This window comes from Sparus aurata, chromosome 17 (assembly GCF_900880675.1).
Source record: "Sparus aurata chromosome 17, fSpaAur1.1, whole genome shotgun sequence".
Taxonomy (NCBI): Eukaryota; Metazoa; Chordata; class Actinopteri; order Spariformes; family Sparidae; genus Sparus; species Sparus aurata.
In genome coordinates, this window is record NC_044203.1 from 37,286,589 (window position 1) to 37,309,899 (window position 23,311).

The 23,311-nt window shown below is 43.0% G+C and overlaps 2 protein-coding genes across 7 annotated transcripts in view; both read right to left on the minus strand.

Annotated features, from left to right (window-relative positions):
- col6a4a (collagen, type VI, alpha 4a) overlaps positions 1-13,897 on the minus strand; it is a 69,496-nt gene extending 55,599 nt beyond the window's left edge. For 2 of the 3 annotated variants that reach the window (XM_030395247.1, XM_030395246.1), the window contains exons 1-4: positions 13,792-13,895; positions 13,561-13,636; positions 12,366-12,497; positions 2,648-2,781 (exon numbers count right to left, since the gene is read on the minus strand). The gene's annotated coding sequence lies outside the window, so the exon portion shown is untranslated. Of the gene's footprint in view, positions 1-2,647; positions 2,782-12,365; positions 12,498-13,560; positions 13,637-13,791 lie in introns of all 3 variants that reach the window. The other variant, XM_030395245.1, reaches the window with a different exon arrangement.
- Positions 13,898-15,926: 2,029 nt separating this feature from the next.
- The window catches only part of LOC115567331 (collagen alpha-6(VI) chain-like), a 60,927-nt gene continuing 53,542 nt past the window's right edge, over positions 15,927-23,311 (minus strand). For all 4 annotated transcript variants that reach the window (XM_030393791.1, XM_030393793.1, XM_030393790.1 and 1 more), the window contains exons 37-41: positions 21,828-21,918; positions 20,787-21,440; positions 20,178-20,262; positions 19,383-19,525; positions 15,927-17,561 (exon numbers count right to left, since the gene is read on the minus strand). In XM_030393791.1, coding sequence (XP_030249651.1) covers positions 17,347-17,561; positions 19,383-19,525; positions 20,178-20,262; positions 20,787-21,440; positions 21,828-21,918 — 1,188 coding nt within the window. In that variant the 3' untranslated portion in view covers positions 15,927-17,346. The remainder of the gene's footprint in view (positions 17,562-19,382; positions 19,526-20,177; positions 20,263-20,786; positions 21,441-21,827; positions 21,919-23,311) is intronic.

A 23,311-nucleotide genomic window follows, 5' to 3' on the forward strand; every position in this document is an offset into this window, starting at 1 on the left:
GTTAAAACTGAACTCATCATCATGTTCACTGACTGCATGGACCTGGACCTCCCACTGATGCTGACTCAATGATTCTGGTGAATTAATAAATGAATTCACTTCAGACACTTTTACAGTCCCTACAGAGGATCATGTAATGAACAGTGTAATGCCTTTCTGTGGAAGCTGAATAAGAAACAGATGAGCTGCATATGGAGGAGGGTTTGAGTGGAGGTCTGGGGGTCGACAGTGAATTCAGTCTCTGAAGTCCTGAAGGGTGGAGCAGATCTGTCAGTTGCACTGAACAGAGCGCCTCGAGTATGGAAGTTCATTCATGACAAAACATGGAGCAACATTTTGAATGTAATTGAATCTGCAACAGACTTCATGCATGGTTCCAGATTCAGTTAGACGTAAAATGAAAATCGTTCACAACAGTTTTGACGATCAAATAATTGTTTCAAACATTTTCTGGTCCCAGTTCCTTAAATTTGAGGATTTGATGCTTTTCTTTGTCATTTCTGACAGAAAATGAACCAAAGTTTTGGATCAAAAGATTCACTTTGAAGACGTCACTCTGGAAACTGTGATGACCATTGTTCAAAATGTTTTACAAATACAACTAAAATAACCGACAGGAAGAAGCTTTAATGTAGAGAACAGAAGAAACTCTCAAACTAATTAAAAGATGAAAGTTCACTAATCTCTAATCTCATTTTCAGACAAAGAAAATACATATTTTTGTAAATGGATCGTTAACTTTGATTCCACATGTGATAAATTCATAAATACGCACATGTACTGTTCTGACATTTTGCATTTAAGAACATAATTTTGTACAGGCAGTGCATGTGAGTATAAAATCTTTTACATTTCACAAAATTCTTAGTGAGAAACGAGACGAAAAAAGTGGAAAATTAATCTCTTTCTGATGCTTCTTCTTTCTACAGTGATGTCGAAACAACGGGGAACTTCCATGAAATTTTAAATGACCAGGAGAACTTAAAGGTGCGTGACGATGATCAGAAACACATCACACAGCGTGTATATGGAAAATGTATATGAGAGAAGTGCTGACGTGTTCATCAACTCTTTACAGGTGTAAACTCGTGAATCGTCCCTGTGAGCTCTCAAACACGAACATTCAGACTTCAGATTACAGCTTGAAATTGTTTTTACGAAACATTTTGTCATGAATTAACTTCCGTACAGTCTGGCTCTGATTTCACTCCTAGAAATATTTCTCAGCAGCATTTATCATGCAACACAAAACAGAATGGAGAGGAGTCGCAGCTCAGAGCAGCACTGTTCAACGAGTCTGCATGTGTTTTACATTCACGGTCGAGTACTAAAGTCTGATGTGAAAGAATCCTACTGTGCACTGAAGACAGAGGAGACATTTAAAAACAGGGAGCTTGCAGATCAAAAGGGTGGGAGACATCAAACGTGTTGTTGTTTCTTGATTAAACATAAATGACTATAATGTGCTTCCTGCTTCTCAAACGAGAGGATCTGATGCTTTTACCCGTCTATTTGTGACAGAATACATGAAAAATTCACCTTGACTTCTGGGAAGTTGTGAGGCCCATTTTTCACAGTTTTTGACATTTTCTGTATAAAAACAGTTAACCTTTGATTAACCGATACTGAAAAGAATCATTTGCTGTCGATGTACATGGGAATGGATTCAGCAAAAACAGCAGACTGATCCTTTAGCTCCAGTAGCATCAGACGGTTCCTGAGAACATTCTGGCCAACAGTTTCTACATTTAGTCATTTAAAGACAGCAGGTAACGTCTACAGCTCCAGTGAACTGACAGAAACCATTCTACAGACTTTTATTATGATGATAGACATAAAAACTGAAAGGAGAGCTACTAAATATCTCCAACAGCCCCGCTGACACAGTTACGTCTCAGTGATGCCAGCAACACTTCAAAAGAAGTTATAAAAGTTTAACATCACTAGAATGTGAAAAACTTCTTATAAATTAATAAATTTACGCTGTTATACCTTTTGTTGAAGAAAATCTTTTTTTACTTAATTAATTACGTATTTGAATACTTTACTGAGGATTTCTGTTCCTACTTCATACTTTAACTCAAGTACTTTTAATCTGTCGGCTTCCAACACAAGATTTCACATGTAAAACATAGAAGATCTTAAAATGTGCATGAATGTGTTTGAAATATGTTACAACTGACGACATAATTACTAAAGCTGCACTAACAGCCTGGACAAATTAAACTAATAAATGCATACCAACATTAACTTTCACACATTTTTCAACCTGAAGAAATTGATTATAAAAGGGAAAAAGTGAAATTGTGCATTTAGAAGTGACTTTGAATGAATTTGATCCTAAATTGAATCTTTTCTTGCACTGATAACTTCAGACTGAACTAATAAAGAACCTCAGTTTATTTTAAGGTGGATTTAAAGGTGATTAAGGTTTTTTAAACAAAGCCCATCCCCCCCAGCAGCTTTGAATTGGAACCACCTTGATGAATATCAGCCTTTAAAACAAACTGCAGATCTGAAGGTGAGTCAGGTAACAAACACAAAGCTGCACAGCTTCATGCATTTCACTCTCTGCTCCATTACAAACTGTTCAAAGCTTCACTGCAGTCTGTTTTCCATTCATGCAGATGAGTAAAGAGTCACTTACAGATCTGCTGCTCTGCGTCCGCGCCTTCTGCACATTCAACTCACGAGTCCTCCGGCCTTGTAGGGAGGTGCAGGCTTGTTTCTGCAGGAGACACCTCCCAGCCGTCCACTCCTCCCACTGGTCTGCACACCGAGCTGCAGAGGTGGAGGAAATATAGTCTTTACATGTGTGCCAGTACCACAGAACTGCAGCTTGGTGACGGTAAATGATTTTATGAATAACCTCATAAAGAAATACCATGTTTAAGAGGTTATTTCAGTCTTTCAACAGAACCAGAGCTTCATCATGGGGGGCCCAAATGTTTTCCTTTGACAGGGCCAGAAACAAACATCTGTTGTACTGAATACTGAATCACTTGATGGACTGACATGCTTCACAGAGTATAACATTTACATTTAGGTCATTTAGTAGATGCTTTTGTCCAAGCGACTTACAATAATTCATACATTCACACACTGATGGTGGTGGCTGCCATGCTAGGTGCTGACCAGCACATCGGGGCAGTTTGGGGTTCAGCATCTTGCCCAAAAACACTCTCACATGCAGACCGGGGGAATCAAACCAGCGACCTTCCGATAACAAGACACTAACTGTACTCATGAGCCACAGCGCCCAAATAACCAACAAGCTAAGCAACCAACCAACCAACCAACCGACCAATCAACGAACGAACTGAACAGTGTTCGCTCGTCACATAGATTATGAACAAACTAGCCAACGGTGCTAACAAGCCAACGGCAGCTCCGGTTAGCAGTTACTCTGGTGCTATGCTGCCCACATTTGTTTTAAATATGAATTCAAAAGGTGGCCAGAAGAAGTTGTACCCACCAATAGTTTGCAACTAATTATCCTTGAATCAAATAATTTCTTCTTGTAAACCCTGTCCTAAGGAAGTGCAGTGATGTGCAATGAATATCACCAGCATGCTAAAAATGCTAATATGTTAAGGTTTAGTGATTATACAATTAATCAATTTCACATTTTTGGCAAACATTAGCTATTTAAAGGAGAACTTCGGTCGATTTAAACATGCAGCTTCATTGCTCAAGCTACCCTTGACTTGCCAGTACCGAAGACGCGAACAAATTTGGTCCAACCATTACAGAGCTCCGTGAACGGAGATGTAGCATTGAACGCTAACAGCATGGGGTCAGAACTTTACACTGTGTTTTAAGCGTCTTAACATGCTCCACATCTCACACCAAATGTTATGCAACATCAGCAGACACCTTAGCACACAGCACTGTAGCGTGTATGACTCAAACTGAATAAAAAAGTAGTTAAAACAGTGTGTTTGTGCAAGCAGCTACTTACCTGTTTGTTGACATCCGTGTGTTCCGGTAGCTAGACCAAACTAGTCAATCCGTCGAGCGTGCACTTACTCCCTCACTGGCGGAGACGGAAACGTAATCCAGCATTTTCGTGTTTATGTTCATAATGTACATGTCCATGTTACAGCCTGTCATGAGCCATGAGCCTTACAATAGCCTGTTTAGCCTGTTAAGTGCACGCTCGACGGATTGACTAGTTTGGTCTAGCTACCGGAACACACGGATGTCAACAAACAGGTAAGTAGCTCCTTGCACAAACACACTGTTTTAACTACTTTTTTATTCAGTTTGAATCATACACGCTACAGTGCTGTGTGCTAAGGTGTCTGCTGATGTTGCATAACTTTTGGTGTGAGATGTGGAGCATGTTAAGACGCTTAAAACACAGTGTAAAGTTCTGACCCCATGCTGTTAGCGTTCAATGCTACATCTCCGTTCACGGAGCTCTGTAATGGTTGGACCAAATTTGTTCGCGTCTTCGGTACTGGCAAGTCAAGGGTAGCTTGAGCAATGAAGCTGCATGTTTAAATCGACCGAAGTTCTCCTTTAAGGCTGATGTGAATGAATTAGTTCTGCAGTCAGTGGACACATTAAGATGTTGACCTAGATGAAAACTCAAAGCTTCTGCAGCTCATCACAGAGCTGTTGACATATTTTAGTCTAAATCAGAACGGTGGAAAACAAACAGTCCATACCAACCAAAGAGCCACGCTGCTGCTGAAAAGTTTCCAACGCCTCGATTATCTGGCTGCATTTAGCTTTCATCAGTACATCTAATTCTATCAGCTGGCTGTGAATTTCCCCACACAGGAAACTGGTCTTGCTGTATCAGACTTGGTTTTGTCTCCAAGGGTGAAGAAAAAGTTCCTGCTTCAGATAACATCTCAGACTGTAAACTCTCAGAACTCCCACTCAGCTCTGTACTGCCTGCTGCGTCTTCATGAATTCATTCAGCACAGCGACAGTTTAAAGTCCGTGTAAAGCAAATTCAGACATTTTCTTCTAAACACATTACAAAGGTCATAAATGTATTTCCTTAAAACATGTAAAAAGCCATTCAACCATTACCATTATTATTTTGGAGCTAGGCTCACAAACTGTGTTTCAAAATTTCTGTGTTCAGGATTTAATGGGCGGGTCAGAAATCATGGCCACGTTACGTAACGCGGCCATGATTTGCATAAACCCGGCCCTGCTGCGGAAGTGGTATAAATACATTCAGCGCATTAGCTTTGGTGGTTTTTCCGCTCGCTCTTGAGTCTTGGATAGCATCTCTTACAATAGTTTGCAGCTAGCTAACCAGCTAACCAGTCATGTCTCCTCCACATCGCTCGTGCATCTTTCCTGGATGCCACAGTGTGCAGGGTGACGGCGCTGTTAGCTTATTTACGTTTCCTAAGGAGGACAACGTAAGGAAACAGTGGATCGATTTTGTCTAGAGGAGCTACTGTGCAAAATCACCACCATCACCGTCTCTGCAGTGTCCACTTTACCCCCGATAGTTACAGCAACTGTCACCAGGTAAAGTCTGGATATCTGCAGAGTCCGTTGACGCTGGTCACTGGGGCAGAACCGACCCTCTCTGTCCCCGGCTTGCATCCTCCCGTCCCGCCGACAACGCACGCTCTCATCTCCACCGCCGGCATTATGTGCCCGCCTGCGACCGTCCCGCCGACAACAGGTCTCTCATCCTGCATTACGTGCCCGCCAGAGAGTGTAAGTAGAGTTTAGATTCTCTGCCCGAGCCCGACCCTGACCCGACCGGGACCGCGAGCCGGGCCGCTATTTCCCGTCAATATCCTCGGCCGGGTTTTTTTTTTTTTAATAACTCAAAACAATGACTGTATTTCCAGCTACAAAAGCCACATCTCTCTCCTCCCTCCATGTTGTTTGTGCCGCTGCGTGGTTTTACACGTGAGTGAGTGTCCTCGTGCTGAAAACGTGACTTCTCGCGCACGTGACGTATCTCCCCGAGACACGAGAAGAAAGCAAAAATATATATTTTTGCTGAGGAAAATGACAAAAATAATAGTAACGCACAGTGACTTGAATAAGTAACTTTAATCTGATAAGTGGTTTGGAAATATTACTGCGTTAGATTACTCCTCACTGAAAGAAGTGAGCGTGGGCGTGGCTCCAGCGCCTCTAACTGACACGCCCCCAGCGTTTCACAGCAGAGAGAAGTGCTTGTTTTTCCATGATTTTGAGACCTAATTTTATGTACTTGGCATTTTTTTTAATCTTTCAAATTTGGCTCAGTGGTCAATGACACATGTTTCTGTGGTGTGACAAACTCATAACACAAATTTATTTCTGCTTTACACGGTCTTTAATGTCTTCACCTGTGCAGATTTAATATAATTAAATATTAAATATATAATTTAATATAATTCAATCTGCTGATGATATAAAGTCAGTGAATTATTGTAGTTCCACAGAACAGTTCTGGAGCTTCACAGCAAAACAGAGTTGCAGCATTCTGCTGAACAACTGAAGCAGCTGAGACTTGATTTAAACATCAGAAGTCTCCATCAGCTCGTCTGCTGTGATCTCAGTCTGCAGGAGAGAACACATCACTAACTGATCTCAGACCAGATTTAAAGTCTTTGGTATCTTGTGCACCCACTTCAGATGTGGTGCATGCTAAAACTTTGAGCCCCTACAGTGAAGATTTCAGCTTAAATGAGGGTGTAAATAAAGACCCTGGACCAGCGTGTGGAGCCATTCGATGTTCTGCATGGTTTTTTTGGTGCTGCAATGCTGTTTTACTGTGAAGCTCCAGAAATGTTTGGTGGACTAACTCCGACTAGGGAGGAGATGATAACTGAGTTTTAGTTTTTGGGTAAATGTTCCTTTAACCACACACAGCAGTGATGTCACAGGCTGCTGGAGAACACCTGGACATCACTGCATGAAGCTGAGAAGTGAAACCACTGGAGGTCAGTAGAGAGAAGATGTTTCAGGTTCAAGTGTTTCACTGAGGTTGTCAAAAATGTTTGTATTCCTGAGAATCGTTGACATTTGTACTGCTTCTGAAGAACCTCCTCACAGTTACTTTAATTCTGTGTTTGTGGTAACAGAATCAGGTATTCAGAGCCAGAACACAATGTTTCCTAAACCGAACCAGAACATAAGCTGAGCTCTGTCACAACATAAAACTGAAAATTCAACATGGAGAAATATTATTTTGCATCTGTGGTTTGGTCAAGTCTACACTGCTGACATTTGTTGTGCCAATTAACGACACTATGAAGCAGATGTTTGAGCTGGAAACTGTGCGTGTGAGAGAGAGAGAGAGAGAGATGGAATACATTTACTTCGGCCAACAAGAAACGACATTGTGGTTGATTTCTGGTGTGGGGGCGACTGAGGACAGAGGGAGGGAGAGCTGACTAAATTCTGAGGAAGAGTCTGAACAAAATATGTGAACATATGTTTTTGTCTCCCATCAGTGTGTCTGGTGGTCTGACAACAGTGAAGACAGATTTTCACATCCATACAAAAGGTTAAATACATGAAGACTATTAGTTATGTTATGCTATGAGTTATGTTCATCACCTGTGAAGCAAATTTCCACTTAACCTGCACATGCGTGATCACAGGATCGTCTGTGTTTATTCAGATTACTGGTGGAGGAACTAAAACAACGTCTCGGTTGTTGAACAGCGTTGTGTTATTTTCCAGCATCTCTAAGTATTGTGTGCGGCTTCTCGTTCTCTTTCTATTAATTTGAGATGACAAATAATCAATTTGTGCACCAAAATTGTCAGCTAGAAAGAATGAACATTAACCTGAGATCTTAAATGAAGTCATCTGTTCACAGAACTAATCCAATTCCAGCAGCGTGTGGATTCTTTCTTGAGCAGGATTTAAACATTTTAGGGTAGAACACAGATATTCCTGGATTTCTTGTTTATTTACATGTTGAATTCATCTGAGGAGACAATTTATCAACATCTAGTGTACAACAGGAATTCATCACAACCTCGTCCTCCTTTGTCCAGTTATCAGATGTAAGAGTTACTTCTGCCACAGTCATCAACATATTCTTCCCTGTAACTCCCTGTGAGGATGTTACAGAGAATCTAGTCATCCTGAATCATCCTGGACTCACAGGAGAAACACACAGCAGCCAACTGTTGATGGTCCAAGACATCCTGACATCCAAAGTCAGCGTTTCCCCCAGTATTCTCTGAGGCTGTGGCGCGGGGGGGGGTTATCTAAGTCAGAGTCCTGCACGGGTGAAACATAACGTACTGTGTCGGACACAGATGCAGGACATGCGGACGCCTGGAGAGGCGGGTCGGGTTTCACGATTGCCATTTTCAAGGCGTCACTTATCATCAGTCATTGTTAGCGACACAAATGATAAGCATTTATATTTCATATGAGCTCATTCATGCATGCTTGCGCCCTCCCAGAACTCATTCCCTCTACGCTGTCTTACTTTCACTTTTAAAAATTGCGTCCGTCCAATATTCCTTCGGGCGTCGGTATCAATTCATACGGGGTCGGCTCGGGTGCAGAATGTAAGTTGTGCAGGACTCCGCTCTAAGTGACCATTTTAATCCTCTAGCTGATTATCAAGCGAAATATCCAACATGCTAGTTAAAGTCAAAGACTGCGGTGGAAGACAACGGTAAAATATTTCCTTTCTCTAACACTGGATTTATTTAGGCCTGAATTTTGAAGGTGTGGCGGCTTTTATTTTGCCGTGGCGGTGCGCCACAGTCAATTACATGTAGGGGAAACCCTGAAAGTCTCCACCGGCTCCACGCTGTCCTGCATGTTAAAGACTGGCTCACTCTCATTTGTCAGGATGGGCAGAAACAATTAAAAGAAAATGACCGCCACTAGGATGACATATTCTTCTTTGAGGTTAGAATTAATCTCAACACCCAAAGCAGTTAAAGACTGAACTTGTAATATCTCAAAGCTGTGAGTTTGAGAGCAGCAGTTTATTTTTCTGAATGTTTTAAAACTTAAATTCTTGCCATATTTTTCTCACTGTTACATTAATACTTGTATAATGACCACTGAACAGTAACAGTTCTGGTGCTCTGTGATATATTAACTCTCATTAGTGAAACAACACAGAAACTAACATACTAAAACACTGATTTTATCTCTGCTTCTCCTCAGGCCTGTGGTTAAGTGGCCATCGTGTAAAACCCATTTATTACTCTGAAAATAACAGCTGAGCTGAGGCTAACGTAATGAAGTAGAATATTATTATTATCCACTGTCCCTCCCTGTGTCCTGCTTAAAGCTGCACACTTTGCTCATTAACAGCAGGAGAGATATTTTATAGCTCTTCAAAGTCTCCTGAGATTTTCTCATAAAACCATTTCACACCTTAAATCAAAACACCACGAAGGGTCAACAGCTCGGACGCCTGCTGGCCGAGTGCCATGACTCATCACACCAGGGTTAAAAGGTCAACCACTGATCCGGTTATGAAACATGTCGGGTATAATAAGCTTACAGTATGACGTCATGTGAATATGATGCTTTGACTAACTTAAACGACTGCATGTGCACAGTAAAACATAATTGTCTCATTTTTAAGTATCTGGCTGAAAAACAAACATAATCATTTCCACATGTTCAGATACTGTAAAAGTGTTATTGTGGGACACTTTAATGTGTGCCAGCTCTCCCTGAACACCCTGCAGGCCCACAGCAGCTCTGAGTCCTCCTCAGTCATGGAGGTGGACCGGGCCGGGCTCTCAGCTGTGTGTATATACAGCAGGAAACACTCAGAGGCGTGACACGTGACTGAGTCAGGAGAGGATCATCCAGCTGTCGGCACAACTGGCTGCTTCTCATCAGAGTCTGGAGCTCTTCTTTAGACTGTACAGACTACAGCCAGACTACAAGACTACAGCACTGAAAAACTCTGAGGAACAACTAGACCTCTACATGTCTCTACAACCGGAGAAATCAACAAGTTTCCTAAAAGTAACGGTACGTTTAATGAGGTCGTCTGTCGCTGTAACTCCCAGGAGAGAGTCGAGGAACCTCAAAAAGAAGGAAAGGTTGTGACTTCACTGCATCTCGCTTTGGTGCCAGACTGTTGAAGTCTATGGTAGATGATGGAGAAACACAAGAAAACCCAACACTTTCTACATCGTATGACTTCTGATGAAGAAACGGCTCCAGACAATGAAAGAACACTTCAGAGAGCAGGTCAGCTTCTGACTTTTTGGCCCAGGGTTATATTATCAGGGTTAATATTAATACTTTTCAACGCAAACTAAAATCCATCTATTCAGTCTGCCTTTTATGTAGTGTCATCACTTGTAAAGCACTTTGGATGCATTCCAATTTGCTATGAGGTGCTATATAATTAAAGATTGATTGACTGATTGATAATATCGTGACCAAACGGTGCAGGTTAAACATCGCTGACGAGACGGCAATTAAACTGCAAGCAGGAGCCTTTAACGGACAAAATCGAGGGATGAACAACGTGTTGTTAACCTGCTCTACCCTGTGTGTTCCTTCATTGTCTGGAAGTGTTTCTACTTCAGAAATCATATGACAGATATGTTTGTTTATGTGTATTTCTCCATCATCTACCATGGACGTCACACAGCTGGCACCACAGTCTGATGACAAAGTGAGATGCACTGAAGTCATGACTCTTCCTTCTTTTCGAGGATCCTATGAGAGTTAGAGAACGAGACTAAACAAAGCATGATCTTTTTATGAGGCGACCGCTTTCAAACCATTACATCATCGTGTGAATCTCATCTCACTGGGTTTATCAACACAGAACCAATGAACAATGAAAGCCACCAGACGCAGACAGATTAGACTTACATTTTAACACTGAGAAAATCATCTACAAGAAAATGCGTTGCACGAGGGTTCAAATCCAGAGTCTGCATGAAATTCTCAACAGGCTGGTCAGACTCGAGCAAAAAAATCACAAAAATGCACAAAGATAAGAAGCTGGATCATTTCCCAGATGTGCACTGAACCTACAGAGTGTGATGTCTACACCACATAGAGCCATAATATGATCTGTCACATTAATCGTAAAGTTTAATGAACCAAAACAACCCGAGCCTGATGTCGCTATCAGAACAAATCCAAACTGTCCAACAGGATCGGGCCGGATCAGTCTCACTCAGTCTGCAGCTGTTTAGTTTGTCTCCTGTGTGTTCTTGATGCTTTCTGTCCTTCTGCCAGCAACGTCTGTGGTCACAGCAAATAAAGACTGGTGCTGTTTGGTTTGAGCGTGACAGACCAGAACCACCACCTGGACAAGAATCATGTGATTCTGAAGAGAATGATTGCTGTTCTGCATCTCGGATGGAATCGTGCAGCCCACACCTGAAGACTTGTAACTTTACTGGCTTCAGTAACACTTCCTCTGAATCACCACGGCTTAGTTTAATCTTTTTATTGTTGGCTGATGTAAAGTGAATTTTATAGCAGCTGAAGCTTGAGTTAGTATCAGTGCAGTGTCTCTCTTTAAACAGTTACATCCACATGGTATGATAAAAATGTCCAGCTCCTGCCAGCTCTGGGAGCTTGTTGGCACCATCAGCTGCACTCAGACAGCGCCGTCTATAAAACAGCCTCCTCCCTCGTCTCTCTGTCCCCCACGAGATAGAAAGGATTCTGAATTCAACAGGATCACCACAGAAGTCGTGTTTAAAGAGTTTTCATGGACTTAAAATTATTGTCAGTCAGTAGGGTCAGCAAGCCAGCTAATGACACTCAGTGCGTTTACATGCACAGTTTAGTCAGATTACAGCCATAGTTCGACTCTGCTACTCAATCAGACGACTGCAACTGTCCGAGTATACATGCCGGTGAGAAAGTCGGATTATTGTCCTGTCAGCATGTCATACCCGGTACGCTAGGTGGCGCTGTACCCATTTCAACTAGTGGTAACAGAAACACCTCCGGCTGACCTCTTTACGTCACCAGCAACAACAAACTGCCTCGACATTCCAGAAAGACGGCGTACGAAGAGCGAGACGAAGCTACATCTTTGTACACTTCATATACGGTGTACATGATAATTACACAAACTAGATGCACAATGGCGCTCTTTCTCTCTTTCTTACGGTGATTTCGGAGGAAAGACGCCGCCGCCGTCCGTCTACTTCCGGCTCACGGCCCCGGGGAAAAAATCTCGCGCCTGCGCAGAACGCAAAATCCGATCCGATCCGCTGGAACGTATACATGCAGGAGTAATGTGACTATCAATCAAATAATCTGGGTGTTTTAATCTGACTATGAGAAATCTGATCCGGTCCGATTTCAGTCAGACTAAGGTGTATACATGCATCTTAAAGATGAGATCACAGTCGGACTAACACAGTAATTCGGTTTTCTTGAGTGTCATGTAAACGCACTGAGTGACGTACCTCCCTCCTGGGAACCCTTTGGCCCCTCATTGGCTCACGGAGCTGGAGTCCTCAGGTCTGCAGGTGGACTGGCTTAGTCCTAGACGTCACACCCTTTAGCGTTTTCATCATGGCACCTTATTTCGGAAAATACTGTATGGTGGTGAATGAAGACAGACAAATCATTTATTGATCCAGTTTAAATTGTTTCAGAATTCACACACATAACGTAAATTTAAAAGAAACATTTACAACATGAGAAGTCTCAGTTTGTCGTAAAACTAATGAAATATCAGACTGTGAAAAAACCTTATCATAAAGACTACACAGCCAACAGTCTCGTTAGTGACGGTGTCTCGTTAGTGACGGTGTCTCGTTGCGCGGTCACCATCCAGACCTTATCCCCTCGGACAGGCAGAAAGCTTTAAGGGAAGATTTCACACTGCTCAAACTGTGTAATTACATCATCACATGACACTCTGGCGTCCAGAAAGACTTTTCCCTATAGGCTAGAATGGAATGAATGGAGCTCCGCCTCCAGCGCTGTGTCGAGATGTCAGATAACATCCTTGGTTTGAATGTGAGCCATGTTTGCATCTGGCATCACTTTCCTTCGAGTCTTCAGTGGAGTTTATCAGCTTGTTATGGCTACTCATGCATCCAAAAAAGGTCAAGAATCATCAGAGTAGTTTCTGAGGACTCACTGATTAATAAGCACATCAAGTGTTTGTTTCTTCTTTATATTGTATAAAAATATGTACTTTCATTTGTTAAACTGCATATCTGACTGTGCTTAAAATCAATAAAGAAATTGTGAAAAGAAAATAGTCATCATTATTTTATACCATTACCATATACCATTTTCCAAATAATTAAAACAGAGAATCAATAGGCTCCCAACAGTTGATATGAATCTGTCACCAACAGTGAACAGGATGGGGGGGGGACACTGCAGAGGACAGGGGACGACGCTCTACCAACTGAGCTCATGGGCTCCGATGGAGAACACTTCTATGTGGAGTTGACAGCCATGTTGGAGTTGGTGATGTGTGTTGTGATAGATGATGTAGGTCACGGAGCACTTTAACTCAAAACTACATGACATTTAACTTTAATTACGACAAACTGCGACTATCTTGACTTGAAAATGACATGTTTGACTTTTGTTTGTTTTTATCATTAGTGTAAAACAGTCAGAGTTGTATCAGCACTTTACCTGTGAGACGAGTTCCAGACTGAAGGACTTGATTGACGCATGCGCCCTCCGAGCAGTTTCCACTAGCATGAAGGACCTAGCATGTTGAAAAAAACAAACCGTTATTTTCCGTTAGCTGATGGCTCCTCAGTCCTCCAAACACTGCCGGGATGAAAATCTGATGAGCAAATACTTTTACAACATTTACTGATTTCTTGATTTCCGTATATCTGTTGACCTTACAGTACCCACCTGACACAGTTTACCTCTACAGATGAACCCTTCACCTCCGCAGCAGCTCCCGCTCGTTCACTTCCGGCCGTTAAAACGTCGAGCTAGCTTGTCAGGCCGCAGTAGCTCATGGTGCGTTCCAGTGCACTCGGACAAAAAAAGTGCACTGGAACTGTCATCCAAGTCGAAAACTCGGGCAAGATCCGCGAAGCCCGATTTCACCGACACAATCACACGTGACGTGACAGCACACATGGAACAATTAGTTTTAACCTCTTCATCACTTTTAGTGTTTGTGTTTTAAAACGCGCAGTAATTACAACTTTGTAGTTGCCAGTTTCACTTGCATTCAGTTAATTTGCGCTCAATAGAAGTAATTAAAAGTGTACGTTAGGAGCCGACTTCTTCTGTCTTCTATTTAACTGTTAAATTAGTCGCTGTAGCTGCTTGAGAAGTTCGGAAAATTGCCACTCAAAAACCCGTTTGTAGCGAGCGTCCGTGTTTTACTGAAATTACGTCTCTCAATGGAACGCACCATAATTTACGCCAGCGCTAATATTCTCGCTAAGACCCGCCCCCACCCTGCCGCTGATTGGTTACTACTGGCTGCCTTTGCGCTACTCTACCTCTCCCGTGCACAACGGATTGTTAGCAGCTAGCTTCCTAGCTACAGAAGCTAACCACCTGGTGTTGACCCTGGTCATCGGCGCCAGTGACTAAATGATTTCAGTACACAACACACTGAAACACAACAACACAGGCGCTGTCACCTTCTACACACTTCGAGCCTGTGGCATAAATTAGCCACACGCGCTAATTTAACCAGCTAAATAATACCAGTTTGATTCCCTGGTCTGTAGAAAACACCCAACGCACCAATCTTCATCTCTCTATAAAAGCAAGGAATCTCTGGCTGTCTGTTAGTGTTTGTGTGTGTGTGTGTGCCTCAAATATCTCTGCAGATCAGGATCAGACTGACCTGAGACTTACAACATGGCTGCTGCGTGGATCAAGGGTGTGCGACGTCAGATTTGTTTGGACTGCAATGATACCGTTAATAAATTATTTAATAAATGCTTTACCAATTCCGCTAGCATTGTCAACCGTAGCCACCACAGCCAATCACTGCAGAGCTCAAGCCCACGACACACCTTACAAGCAGATCTATACCTGCAGCAGGGCGAGCTGGACCGGGATTTTGCCAGCGGTTCGGTCCCATTCTGTGCATCTAAACTGACTGTTTTGGATTAAGGAAATTATGAGTCCAGACCGAGTCTGTTCCGGTCTGAGGAGATCCGGATCTACGGGGACAACAAAGTGGATTCGGAATCCGTGGATGTTCGTGTGTAGCTAGCTGCTAGCCGCTAGTCCACCCACACGGCCCAACCCCCAAGTTGACGGACCGGACGCACCCGCACGTCCAAAACCGGACTTAGAGTAAATAATGTCCGCCACGCTTTTTCGCGAACATTGCCATCACATTTGCTTTGTGTCTCGTGCAGGAAGAAACGGTAAAAACAGGCTTTTGTCGCGAAAAGTGTCCAAGCAGCAAGTTTGGTTGTTGAGGAACAGGAAGTTATGTGAGGGACGTAGGCAGTGATACAGACAGCGACAGAGATGGCGAGTTTTGAGAGTTGAGAGATTTGTGACATGTTTTTGGAGTGTATAGTTAGTGTGTTATATGGTGTTCAGTGTAGTGTGTTTGGTGTGTACTGTAGTCATTTTTTTGTGTTGTGAGTCAAAAGAAGGAGGAGACGGCTGAATGTGGAGCAGGCAGTGCAGCTCTTAATTCAGCTGAGGAGCCTGAGGCATTGCCTGCATTTCAATGTAAATAGTTACATATAATTTTGTAAATTTCAAAAACTTGTGCACAAATTTAGCAAACGACAATTTATATTTGCATTATAACTAATGCAATTGGTTCATTAAACATTTTTGTGGTTTTCACAGTAAAAGAAATCTAAATTTTTCCTGCTCTGATTTTATGTTATTTGTGATTTTAGGTCCATTGTGTTAATATGTCAAAATTAAAAAATAACTGTACAGTCACACATGTGAGGTTGTGCTAAAAATAATGACACCAAACAAGGCAAGGTAAATAGTTTATATGGTGAAAAATAATGGTATAATCAAAAATAGTCAAAAACAGCCAATTATACAGGTTCTCTTCACATGGTTTTTATTCATTATTCAGTATTTCAGTAAGTTTGCGTTCGCTGAGTAAAACATGAAAAAAACCCACATTCAATTAACAGTATTAATGTAGATCCACAGTTTAAAGTTTTGAGTGTAATTTGGTGTCTTTATTGTCTGCAGATCTTTAAATCCGTCCTAGTGAACAAACTAATTCTCCACTACTTTTAGTACTTTTTATCATTTGAATATTATCCCTGATGCACTGACACATGAGCAGCGTTTGAGTACAACAGCTGGATGAAGTGGAGATATTTCTATTACATTAAATGTTGGGTAAGTTACTAATAATAACACATTTAATGCTTCACAGGTTACTCTATAGATGAATCCTATGTATCGTATATACGTATTGTATATGTAAAATCTGCACAGTAACTTTTAACCTGGGTTTTGAAACTGATTTTAAAACGTAAGGATTATAATATTTGCCTCTTGAATGTGATGAAGTAAAAGTAGAATAAAATGAGATAAGTGCATCATTATTATAATGTTCTATCATCTGTCCCAGTGCTGCAGACAGACTCCTGCAGCTGACTGACCTCAGATCTGACGATGATGAATTGACACCATCTGGTGGCAGAAAGAAACTTCTGCTGCCAGCTGTTGATCACTTTGGCTACACAGAAATTTAATTCTATTGTGCATTGCTGTATTTTAACAGGATTTATGAGCTGGGAATTAAAATGTCATGATCAGCAGAGGTGAAACCAGCTGGAAGTTTCCTTGAATATATTGAAAAGATTTGTGGTGTTCGTCTTTCTGAAAGAGTTTTTAGAGTTTTGTTGCTCGAGGGTTGTTTTGTGTTTATAGACGCTGTAGATATGGACAGATAATCTGCATTATGGTACTGATGGACAGGAATGAGTTTAGTTGTTAGGTGAAATATAACTTTTAATCACAAAGTAGTGCAGAAAAGAAAATTATAGTTTGTTGTTAAAAAAAATGGTGCCAGATCAAAATGACAGTATTCGTCTGGCTTCTCTAAAAAAGAAGGAAACAAAAATAGCACCTCATCTGCCAGAAACAAAAAATATCCTGAAGGACCTCAGAGTCCGTGTTGTGAATCAAACGCCCAGCAGAAAGTTTGTGAGAGCAAAAAAAAAAAATCATCCAATCTCCAAATAATTCATTAAAATAAAGCTCAGAAACAAAACATACATGTTCAAGGAAAAAAAACATGAATCACCTCGTCAAGCAGATGTTAGTCAGCTGCTGAGTTCTGGATCGGTTGAAACTGACCCGGATGTGTTTTGATCAGCATTTTAAAAGCTTCTCTTGTCTTCACGTCTCAGTGAGGTCACTGTGTTTGTTTTTCTTTGAAGATGAATGTTTTTGATGATTTTTCCTGCTTCACCTTCGGACCACAGCGGTGCTTCTACTTCATTCGATGCGTTCACGTCCCATGACAGCGAGTCCTCCCCTCTGAGTCTGTGTCAGACACGTCTTCTCGCAGTCCTTCTTCGTCACAAAGCGGTTTTTGTTGCCACCGCAGCCGCTGTACCAGAAGCGAGTGCATCTCCCTCGATCGTTGTCAAAGGACCACATCTCTGTGTATTCCTGGCAGCCGCCGGTGTCCTGTCTGAGCAGACAGACAGCTGGAGGAAGACAGGAGAGAGATTCACGTGTTACACTGAGCACATCACTCGTCTCTTTGCTGTGAAGATTTACACACTTATTTCTAGTGACGACGTCCTCTGAATTTAAGCGACCACACTGGGATGTTGTTGTCACAAATCATACGTGACTTCATCCATTAATCCATCAGTCAACATTCGCTTCTGTCTGATTCAGTGTCTCCTGAAGACACAATCTAATGAGACACTGCTGCAGAAATATGAGATATACACAAAGTTGCAATTATTAATTCATTAATTGTTAAGTGTACAACTACTTTGAGAGCTGATCAATCTGATTGAGTTATTCCAGCTTTTTAAAGGAGACACATTTTGCAAAAAGTACTGAGGACGACATCTAGAGGCTCATCCACATTTTGCTCCTTTTTCTGACATTTTTACAGACAGAACAGCTCGTTGATTAGTCAAGAAAGTAATCAAGATTAATGGAATATGTAAAAAGTAGGGGTGGTGAAAAAAATCGATTATTGATTAATCGCGATTATAATATTGACGATTATGATTCGATTATTAAATTTCCAAAAATCGATTAAAAATATATATATATATATATATATATATATATATATATATTTGTACATATATATATATATGTTTTTTTTTTTTTTGTTTGTTTTTAAATAGTAATACAAACTGGAGTCCTCCTCTTACTGGCTTCCGCTACATGTTCCACAGTCTGGAGCCAAGATATGTTATTCCATCCTGGAGCTTTTTCACACTTAAATCGATTCCAAATCTTTACAAGGAGACAAAACTTTCCGTGCAAGAGTCCCTCAACTCTGCTCACAGGGTAGCAATAACGTGTGATGCCTGGACATCCAGAGCTACAGTCTCATACGTGACCGTTACAGCTCATTATGTCAGCAGTTAATGGAAGCTAATGTCCTACGTACTTCAGACGAGAGCTAAGGATGATAGCCACACAAGCGCAAATATGTGTGAGTTTCTCAAAGCAATGGCAGACGAGTGGGGAACAGAGAAACACGCCCTGGTTCTCGTCACCAACAATGCTTCCAACAAGAGTCCGGCTGCTGAGCTTGGCAACTTTCTTTTAACAGTGAAACACTACATTTAACACAAAGTAAAAAAGAATAATTTTGATATTACAGTTACACTATACAATATTGAAGGTGCTGTGAGGTGTTACTCCCAAGATAAGTAAAATAATTCAGCAGCTGACTGATGTTAAATGGAAGATTAATAATCGTTAATAATTGAAAATCGAATCGATAATCATTAATAATCGAAAATCGATTTGTAATCGAATCGAGATTTCAATAATCGGAATCGAATCGAATCGGGAAATTGGGCCGATTAACCACCCCTAGTAAATAATCGTCCTACATATACAGAACACATGAAATAATACATGAAATCTATGGTCTCATGTTTAAAAAAGATTCAGCTGCTCACAGTTACTTTCGTGAAGCAAACAGGAGGAAACATCGATTTGTTAGGGACTATTTTCAGCAGCGCATTAATACACATTTGGTGCTCGAGTGTGTGTGTTCGTGGTGGTGAAGGAACAACAGTGATACAGACACGATGCTCATTCGTGTTACGTCACTGTTGCTTTGAGACGAGGTTTAAAGGAGCAATATGTAGTTGTAAAGAAGAAATTCAGTTTGTTCAGGCAGAAACAAAGCAGCCAATGAAGATCTTTGCTCATTAACATTTCCTCAACCAAACTACAGACTGCTCCTTTAATAAGTTTGGTGCTGTAAATTAAAATACATTTTATCGGGACAGTTTGTGTGTGTGTGTGTGTGTGTGTGTGTGTACCATTGATTGGAGCTCTTGAGAGTGAACCCGGGCCGGTGGCTCTGCTCGGTGATGTCATCACAGCCGTCTGTCCCGTCTGGACCTGAGACACGTCAGTTACTTCGTCTGCCCTAAAGTCATCGTCCGGTTCAGCTGAGCCCTGACTGGACACACAGCAGCCAGAACTCATGTTGACATTTTTATATTGAATATTTAATCAAAGAATATGTTAAAGTCAATAACACAAATCTTCTTAAATCAGGACTAATCTATGTTTTCATTGGAAGAAAATGTTATAAATAAAAGCATTTTGCTTGTCGTCATCACCACCTGCAGCTCTATGGAGCTTTTCAACCTTTTTTTAGCTCCCAGTTTTGTTTAAGCGTTCCCAGTTGTCAGTTTTGACTTGTTGCTGAACACATCGGATGATTTAGCAGCTGAGGAGACAGAGATTCCCCTCAGGAGGAGATGAAGACCAAGCGGCGACCTCCTCTGTGAGAAATGAGGCCAACGCAGAAGTACCTACAACTGCATTTCCTCTAACAGCGACTTGAGGCTCCAAAGTGAGTCAAAGTGCTGACTGTACAGCAGCAATAAAGGGGAGGGAGAGACGCCGGTAATTTGGATTAAAGGAGCTTGATCGGTGCAACTTTGAGCTTCATCCTGGCTCTTCAGAAACCGGTGACTCTGTTCACTTTCTACGGTCACTGAGCAACGGACTTCATCAAGTGACACCAACAATACTCAAAATGAATCATCATTAATAGGTAGCAGCTGTCTATGTTTATGTGTAAATGTTCAGAAAGTGTGAGTTACCCGTTTAAAGTTTCGTCAATTATTATGTCCGGCAGCTGGTTGCAGGCCTGTTTTACTGCAGGAGGAGGATACGCATTCATTCCCTCTGAAATAAACAGGACAGATACATTCAAGTTTGTTTTTAATAAGAAACGATAAAAAGAAATGTGTTTGATGGGCAGCTGTTGAACAATACATTTCATGAACAGATGTCTTTACTCTCCAAATGTTAACTTACTACGACGGGGAATCCAGTGCCAACATTCAGTCATGCAGCTAATGCTAGCGGTCCAATTAGCTGACATACGTTAGGCCCACGTTTGCCAGAAGCCAAACCTACCAAGAAAACCACCTTGGCACTGTGCTCCCAGTCTTTACACACTGGCATCTGTCCTCTGATCACTTGATCGGCTGTGTTCACTGGGAGCTCACAGTCAGTTTGACATGTAGCTGCATGTCAGATTCAGTGCTAATGCTATTGTCTACTATAAACACAAATCAATATTCTTGACTTAAAAAATTTTTTTTTTTACAATAAAACATGTGGACACTAATGACACTCAGCCTGACATCTGCAGCTGTGAAACAATAACACTTTTACTCTAATTCAATCCTGAGTCTGGTTCTTACTGTTGAGGGTGGAGAGGAAGACCCTGAAGAAGCGCTGGGCGTAGCCCTGCTCCTCGGCCTTCAGTCTGCTGAGGTGGATCAGGTGCTGGTCCACAGGCAGGCTGGCCAGCTCCTCCACCTGTGTCCTGTTGAAGCGCTCGCCGACCGTCACCACAAACATGGCCACCCCCTCACACTTGAGCTTCTGGGAGAAGTAGTGCAGCCGGGCTCGGTCCTCGTAAGCCGTCTGGGTGCCCACCACCGTCAGCACCGCCCTCCTCCTCCGGGGCAGGCTGGCCTTCATCAGCACCTCCTTCAGGGTGAACTCCAGCGTGTGTCCCAGCGCCGAGGAGCCGCCCTGCTGCCTCATGTTCTGGAGCAGGTGGGTCCTCATCAGGTCGTGGTTCTGGTAGGTCTGCAGGCCAAACTCTGGCTTTGTGACCTGGGTACCGCTCTGCTGGACTACAGCCACCCGGGCCTGGTTCCCGGCCCTGCGGGGCTGCGAGCTCACAGCCAGCTGTTCCACCACAGAGCCCAACAGCTGCTGGGCGCCCACATACTCATCAGCCTTCACCTCCCTGGAGCTGTCCACCACCAAGACCAGGTCCAAGTCCACCTGCTGAGGCCGCACCAGCTCCTGGATGAAGGAGCACTCCTCTGAAGGCATACAGGGGTCTGAGGAAACAACAGAGTAACCATCGAGACGCCAACTGCGACTGCAGTCTGTCTTTATGTTTTTTATTTACAACAGTATTTAGCGTTGCCTCGTCTTCCTTACAGACCAGTTTAAAGCATTTGCTAAAGCTAAAAGATGGTGTCGTCACTTTATGAAGGTCTCTACCTCTCTGGATTATAGTTCAAGACCAGTCAAGAACAAAACTGCAGTGAAATCATTATATTTATGTCATAGACTTTCTTTTAAATACGCATCACACAGCAAACCTGAAGATCTCAGCCTTCTTTTCATTTTAATCTCTTTGATCAATTTGTTAACAAAACCCGCAAGAGCCAAGATTTCTGAAACGAAGATTATTACTGACATCAAATGTAAATCGAGCTCACCATAACAGATGGCACAGTTCTTCACCTTCCTCAGGTCAGCAGCAATGTTCCTCCCCAGCACTGTGAAGATGGAGTGTCCAGTGTCGTCAACCTGAGATAAATTATCAGCTTTAATTAGTCTAATGCTCAATTTCTTCTTGCCAAAAAACCCAAACATTTATTTTGTGGTCGGTATGATTTCTGGCCGGGTGCCCACGGGACCCGGCCGGGCGCAGCCCAAACGAGCAACGTGGGCCTGCCCTCCAGTAGGCTCTCCACCCGCAGGAGGGTTCAGAAGGGGCCGGTGCAGTGTGATTTGGATGGCAGTCGTGACTCTAGCCATGGGGGCATGGAATGTCACCTCGCTGGGGGGAAAAGAGCCTGAGCTAATGCGGGAGGCTGAGCGGTTCCGGCTAGAGAAAGTCGGGCTCACCTCCACGCACAGTCTGGGCTCTGGAACCCAACTCCTTGAGAGAGGCTGGACTCTCTCATATTCTGGAGTTGCCCACGGTGAGAGGCGGCGAGCTGGTGTGGGCTTGCTTATAGCTCCCCAGCTCAGCTGCCATGTGTTGGAGTTTGGAGGGTCGCTTCCCTGCGCCTTTGGGTCGGGGATAGAACTCTCACCGTTGTCTCGGCTTATGGGGCGAACAGCAGTGCAGAGTACCTGGCCTTCTTGGAGGTCCTGGGAGGGGTACTGGAGAGTGCTCCAACCGGGGACTCCGTCGTTCTACTTGGGGACCTCAACGCTCACGTGGGCAGTGACAGTGTTACCTGGAGGGGTGTGATTAGGAGGAACGGCCTCCCCGATCTGAACCCGAGTGGTGTTTTGTTACTGGACTTCTGTGCTAGTCACAGTTTGTCCATAACAAACACCATGTTCAAGCATAAGGGTGTCCATATGTGCACGTGGCACCAGGACACCCCAAGCCGGAGGTCAATGACTGACTTTGTGGTCGTGTCATCTGGCCTCCGGCTGTATGTCTTGGACACTCGGGTGAAGAGAGGGGCTGAGCTGTCAACTGATCACCACCTGGTGGTGAGTCGGATCTGCTGGCAGGGGAGGAAGCTGGACAGACTCGGCAGGCACAAACGTATTGTGAGGGTCTGCTGGGAATGTCTGGCGGAACCCCCTGTCAGGGAGATCTTTAACTCCCACCTCCGGGAGAGCTTTGACCAGATCCCGAGGGAGGCTGGGGACACTGAGTCCGAATGGACCATGTTCTCCACTTCCATTGTTGACACGGCTGTCCGGAGCTGTGGCCGTAAGGTCTCCGGTGCCTGTCGTGGCGGCAATCCCCGAACCCGGTGGTGGACCCCGGAAGTAAGGGATGCTGTCAAGCTGAAGACGGAGTGGAAACGGTGGAAGGAATACTTCGAGGATCTCCTCAATCCCACTGACACGCCTTCCATAGAGGAAGCAGAGGCTGGGGACTCAGAGGTTGACCCATTCATCACCCAAGCCGAAGTCACTGAGGTAGTCCGGAAGCTCCTCAGTGGCAAAGCAC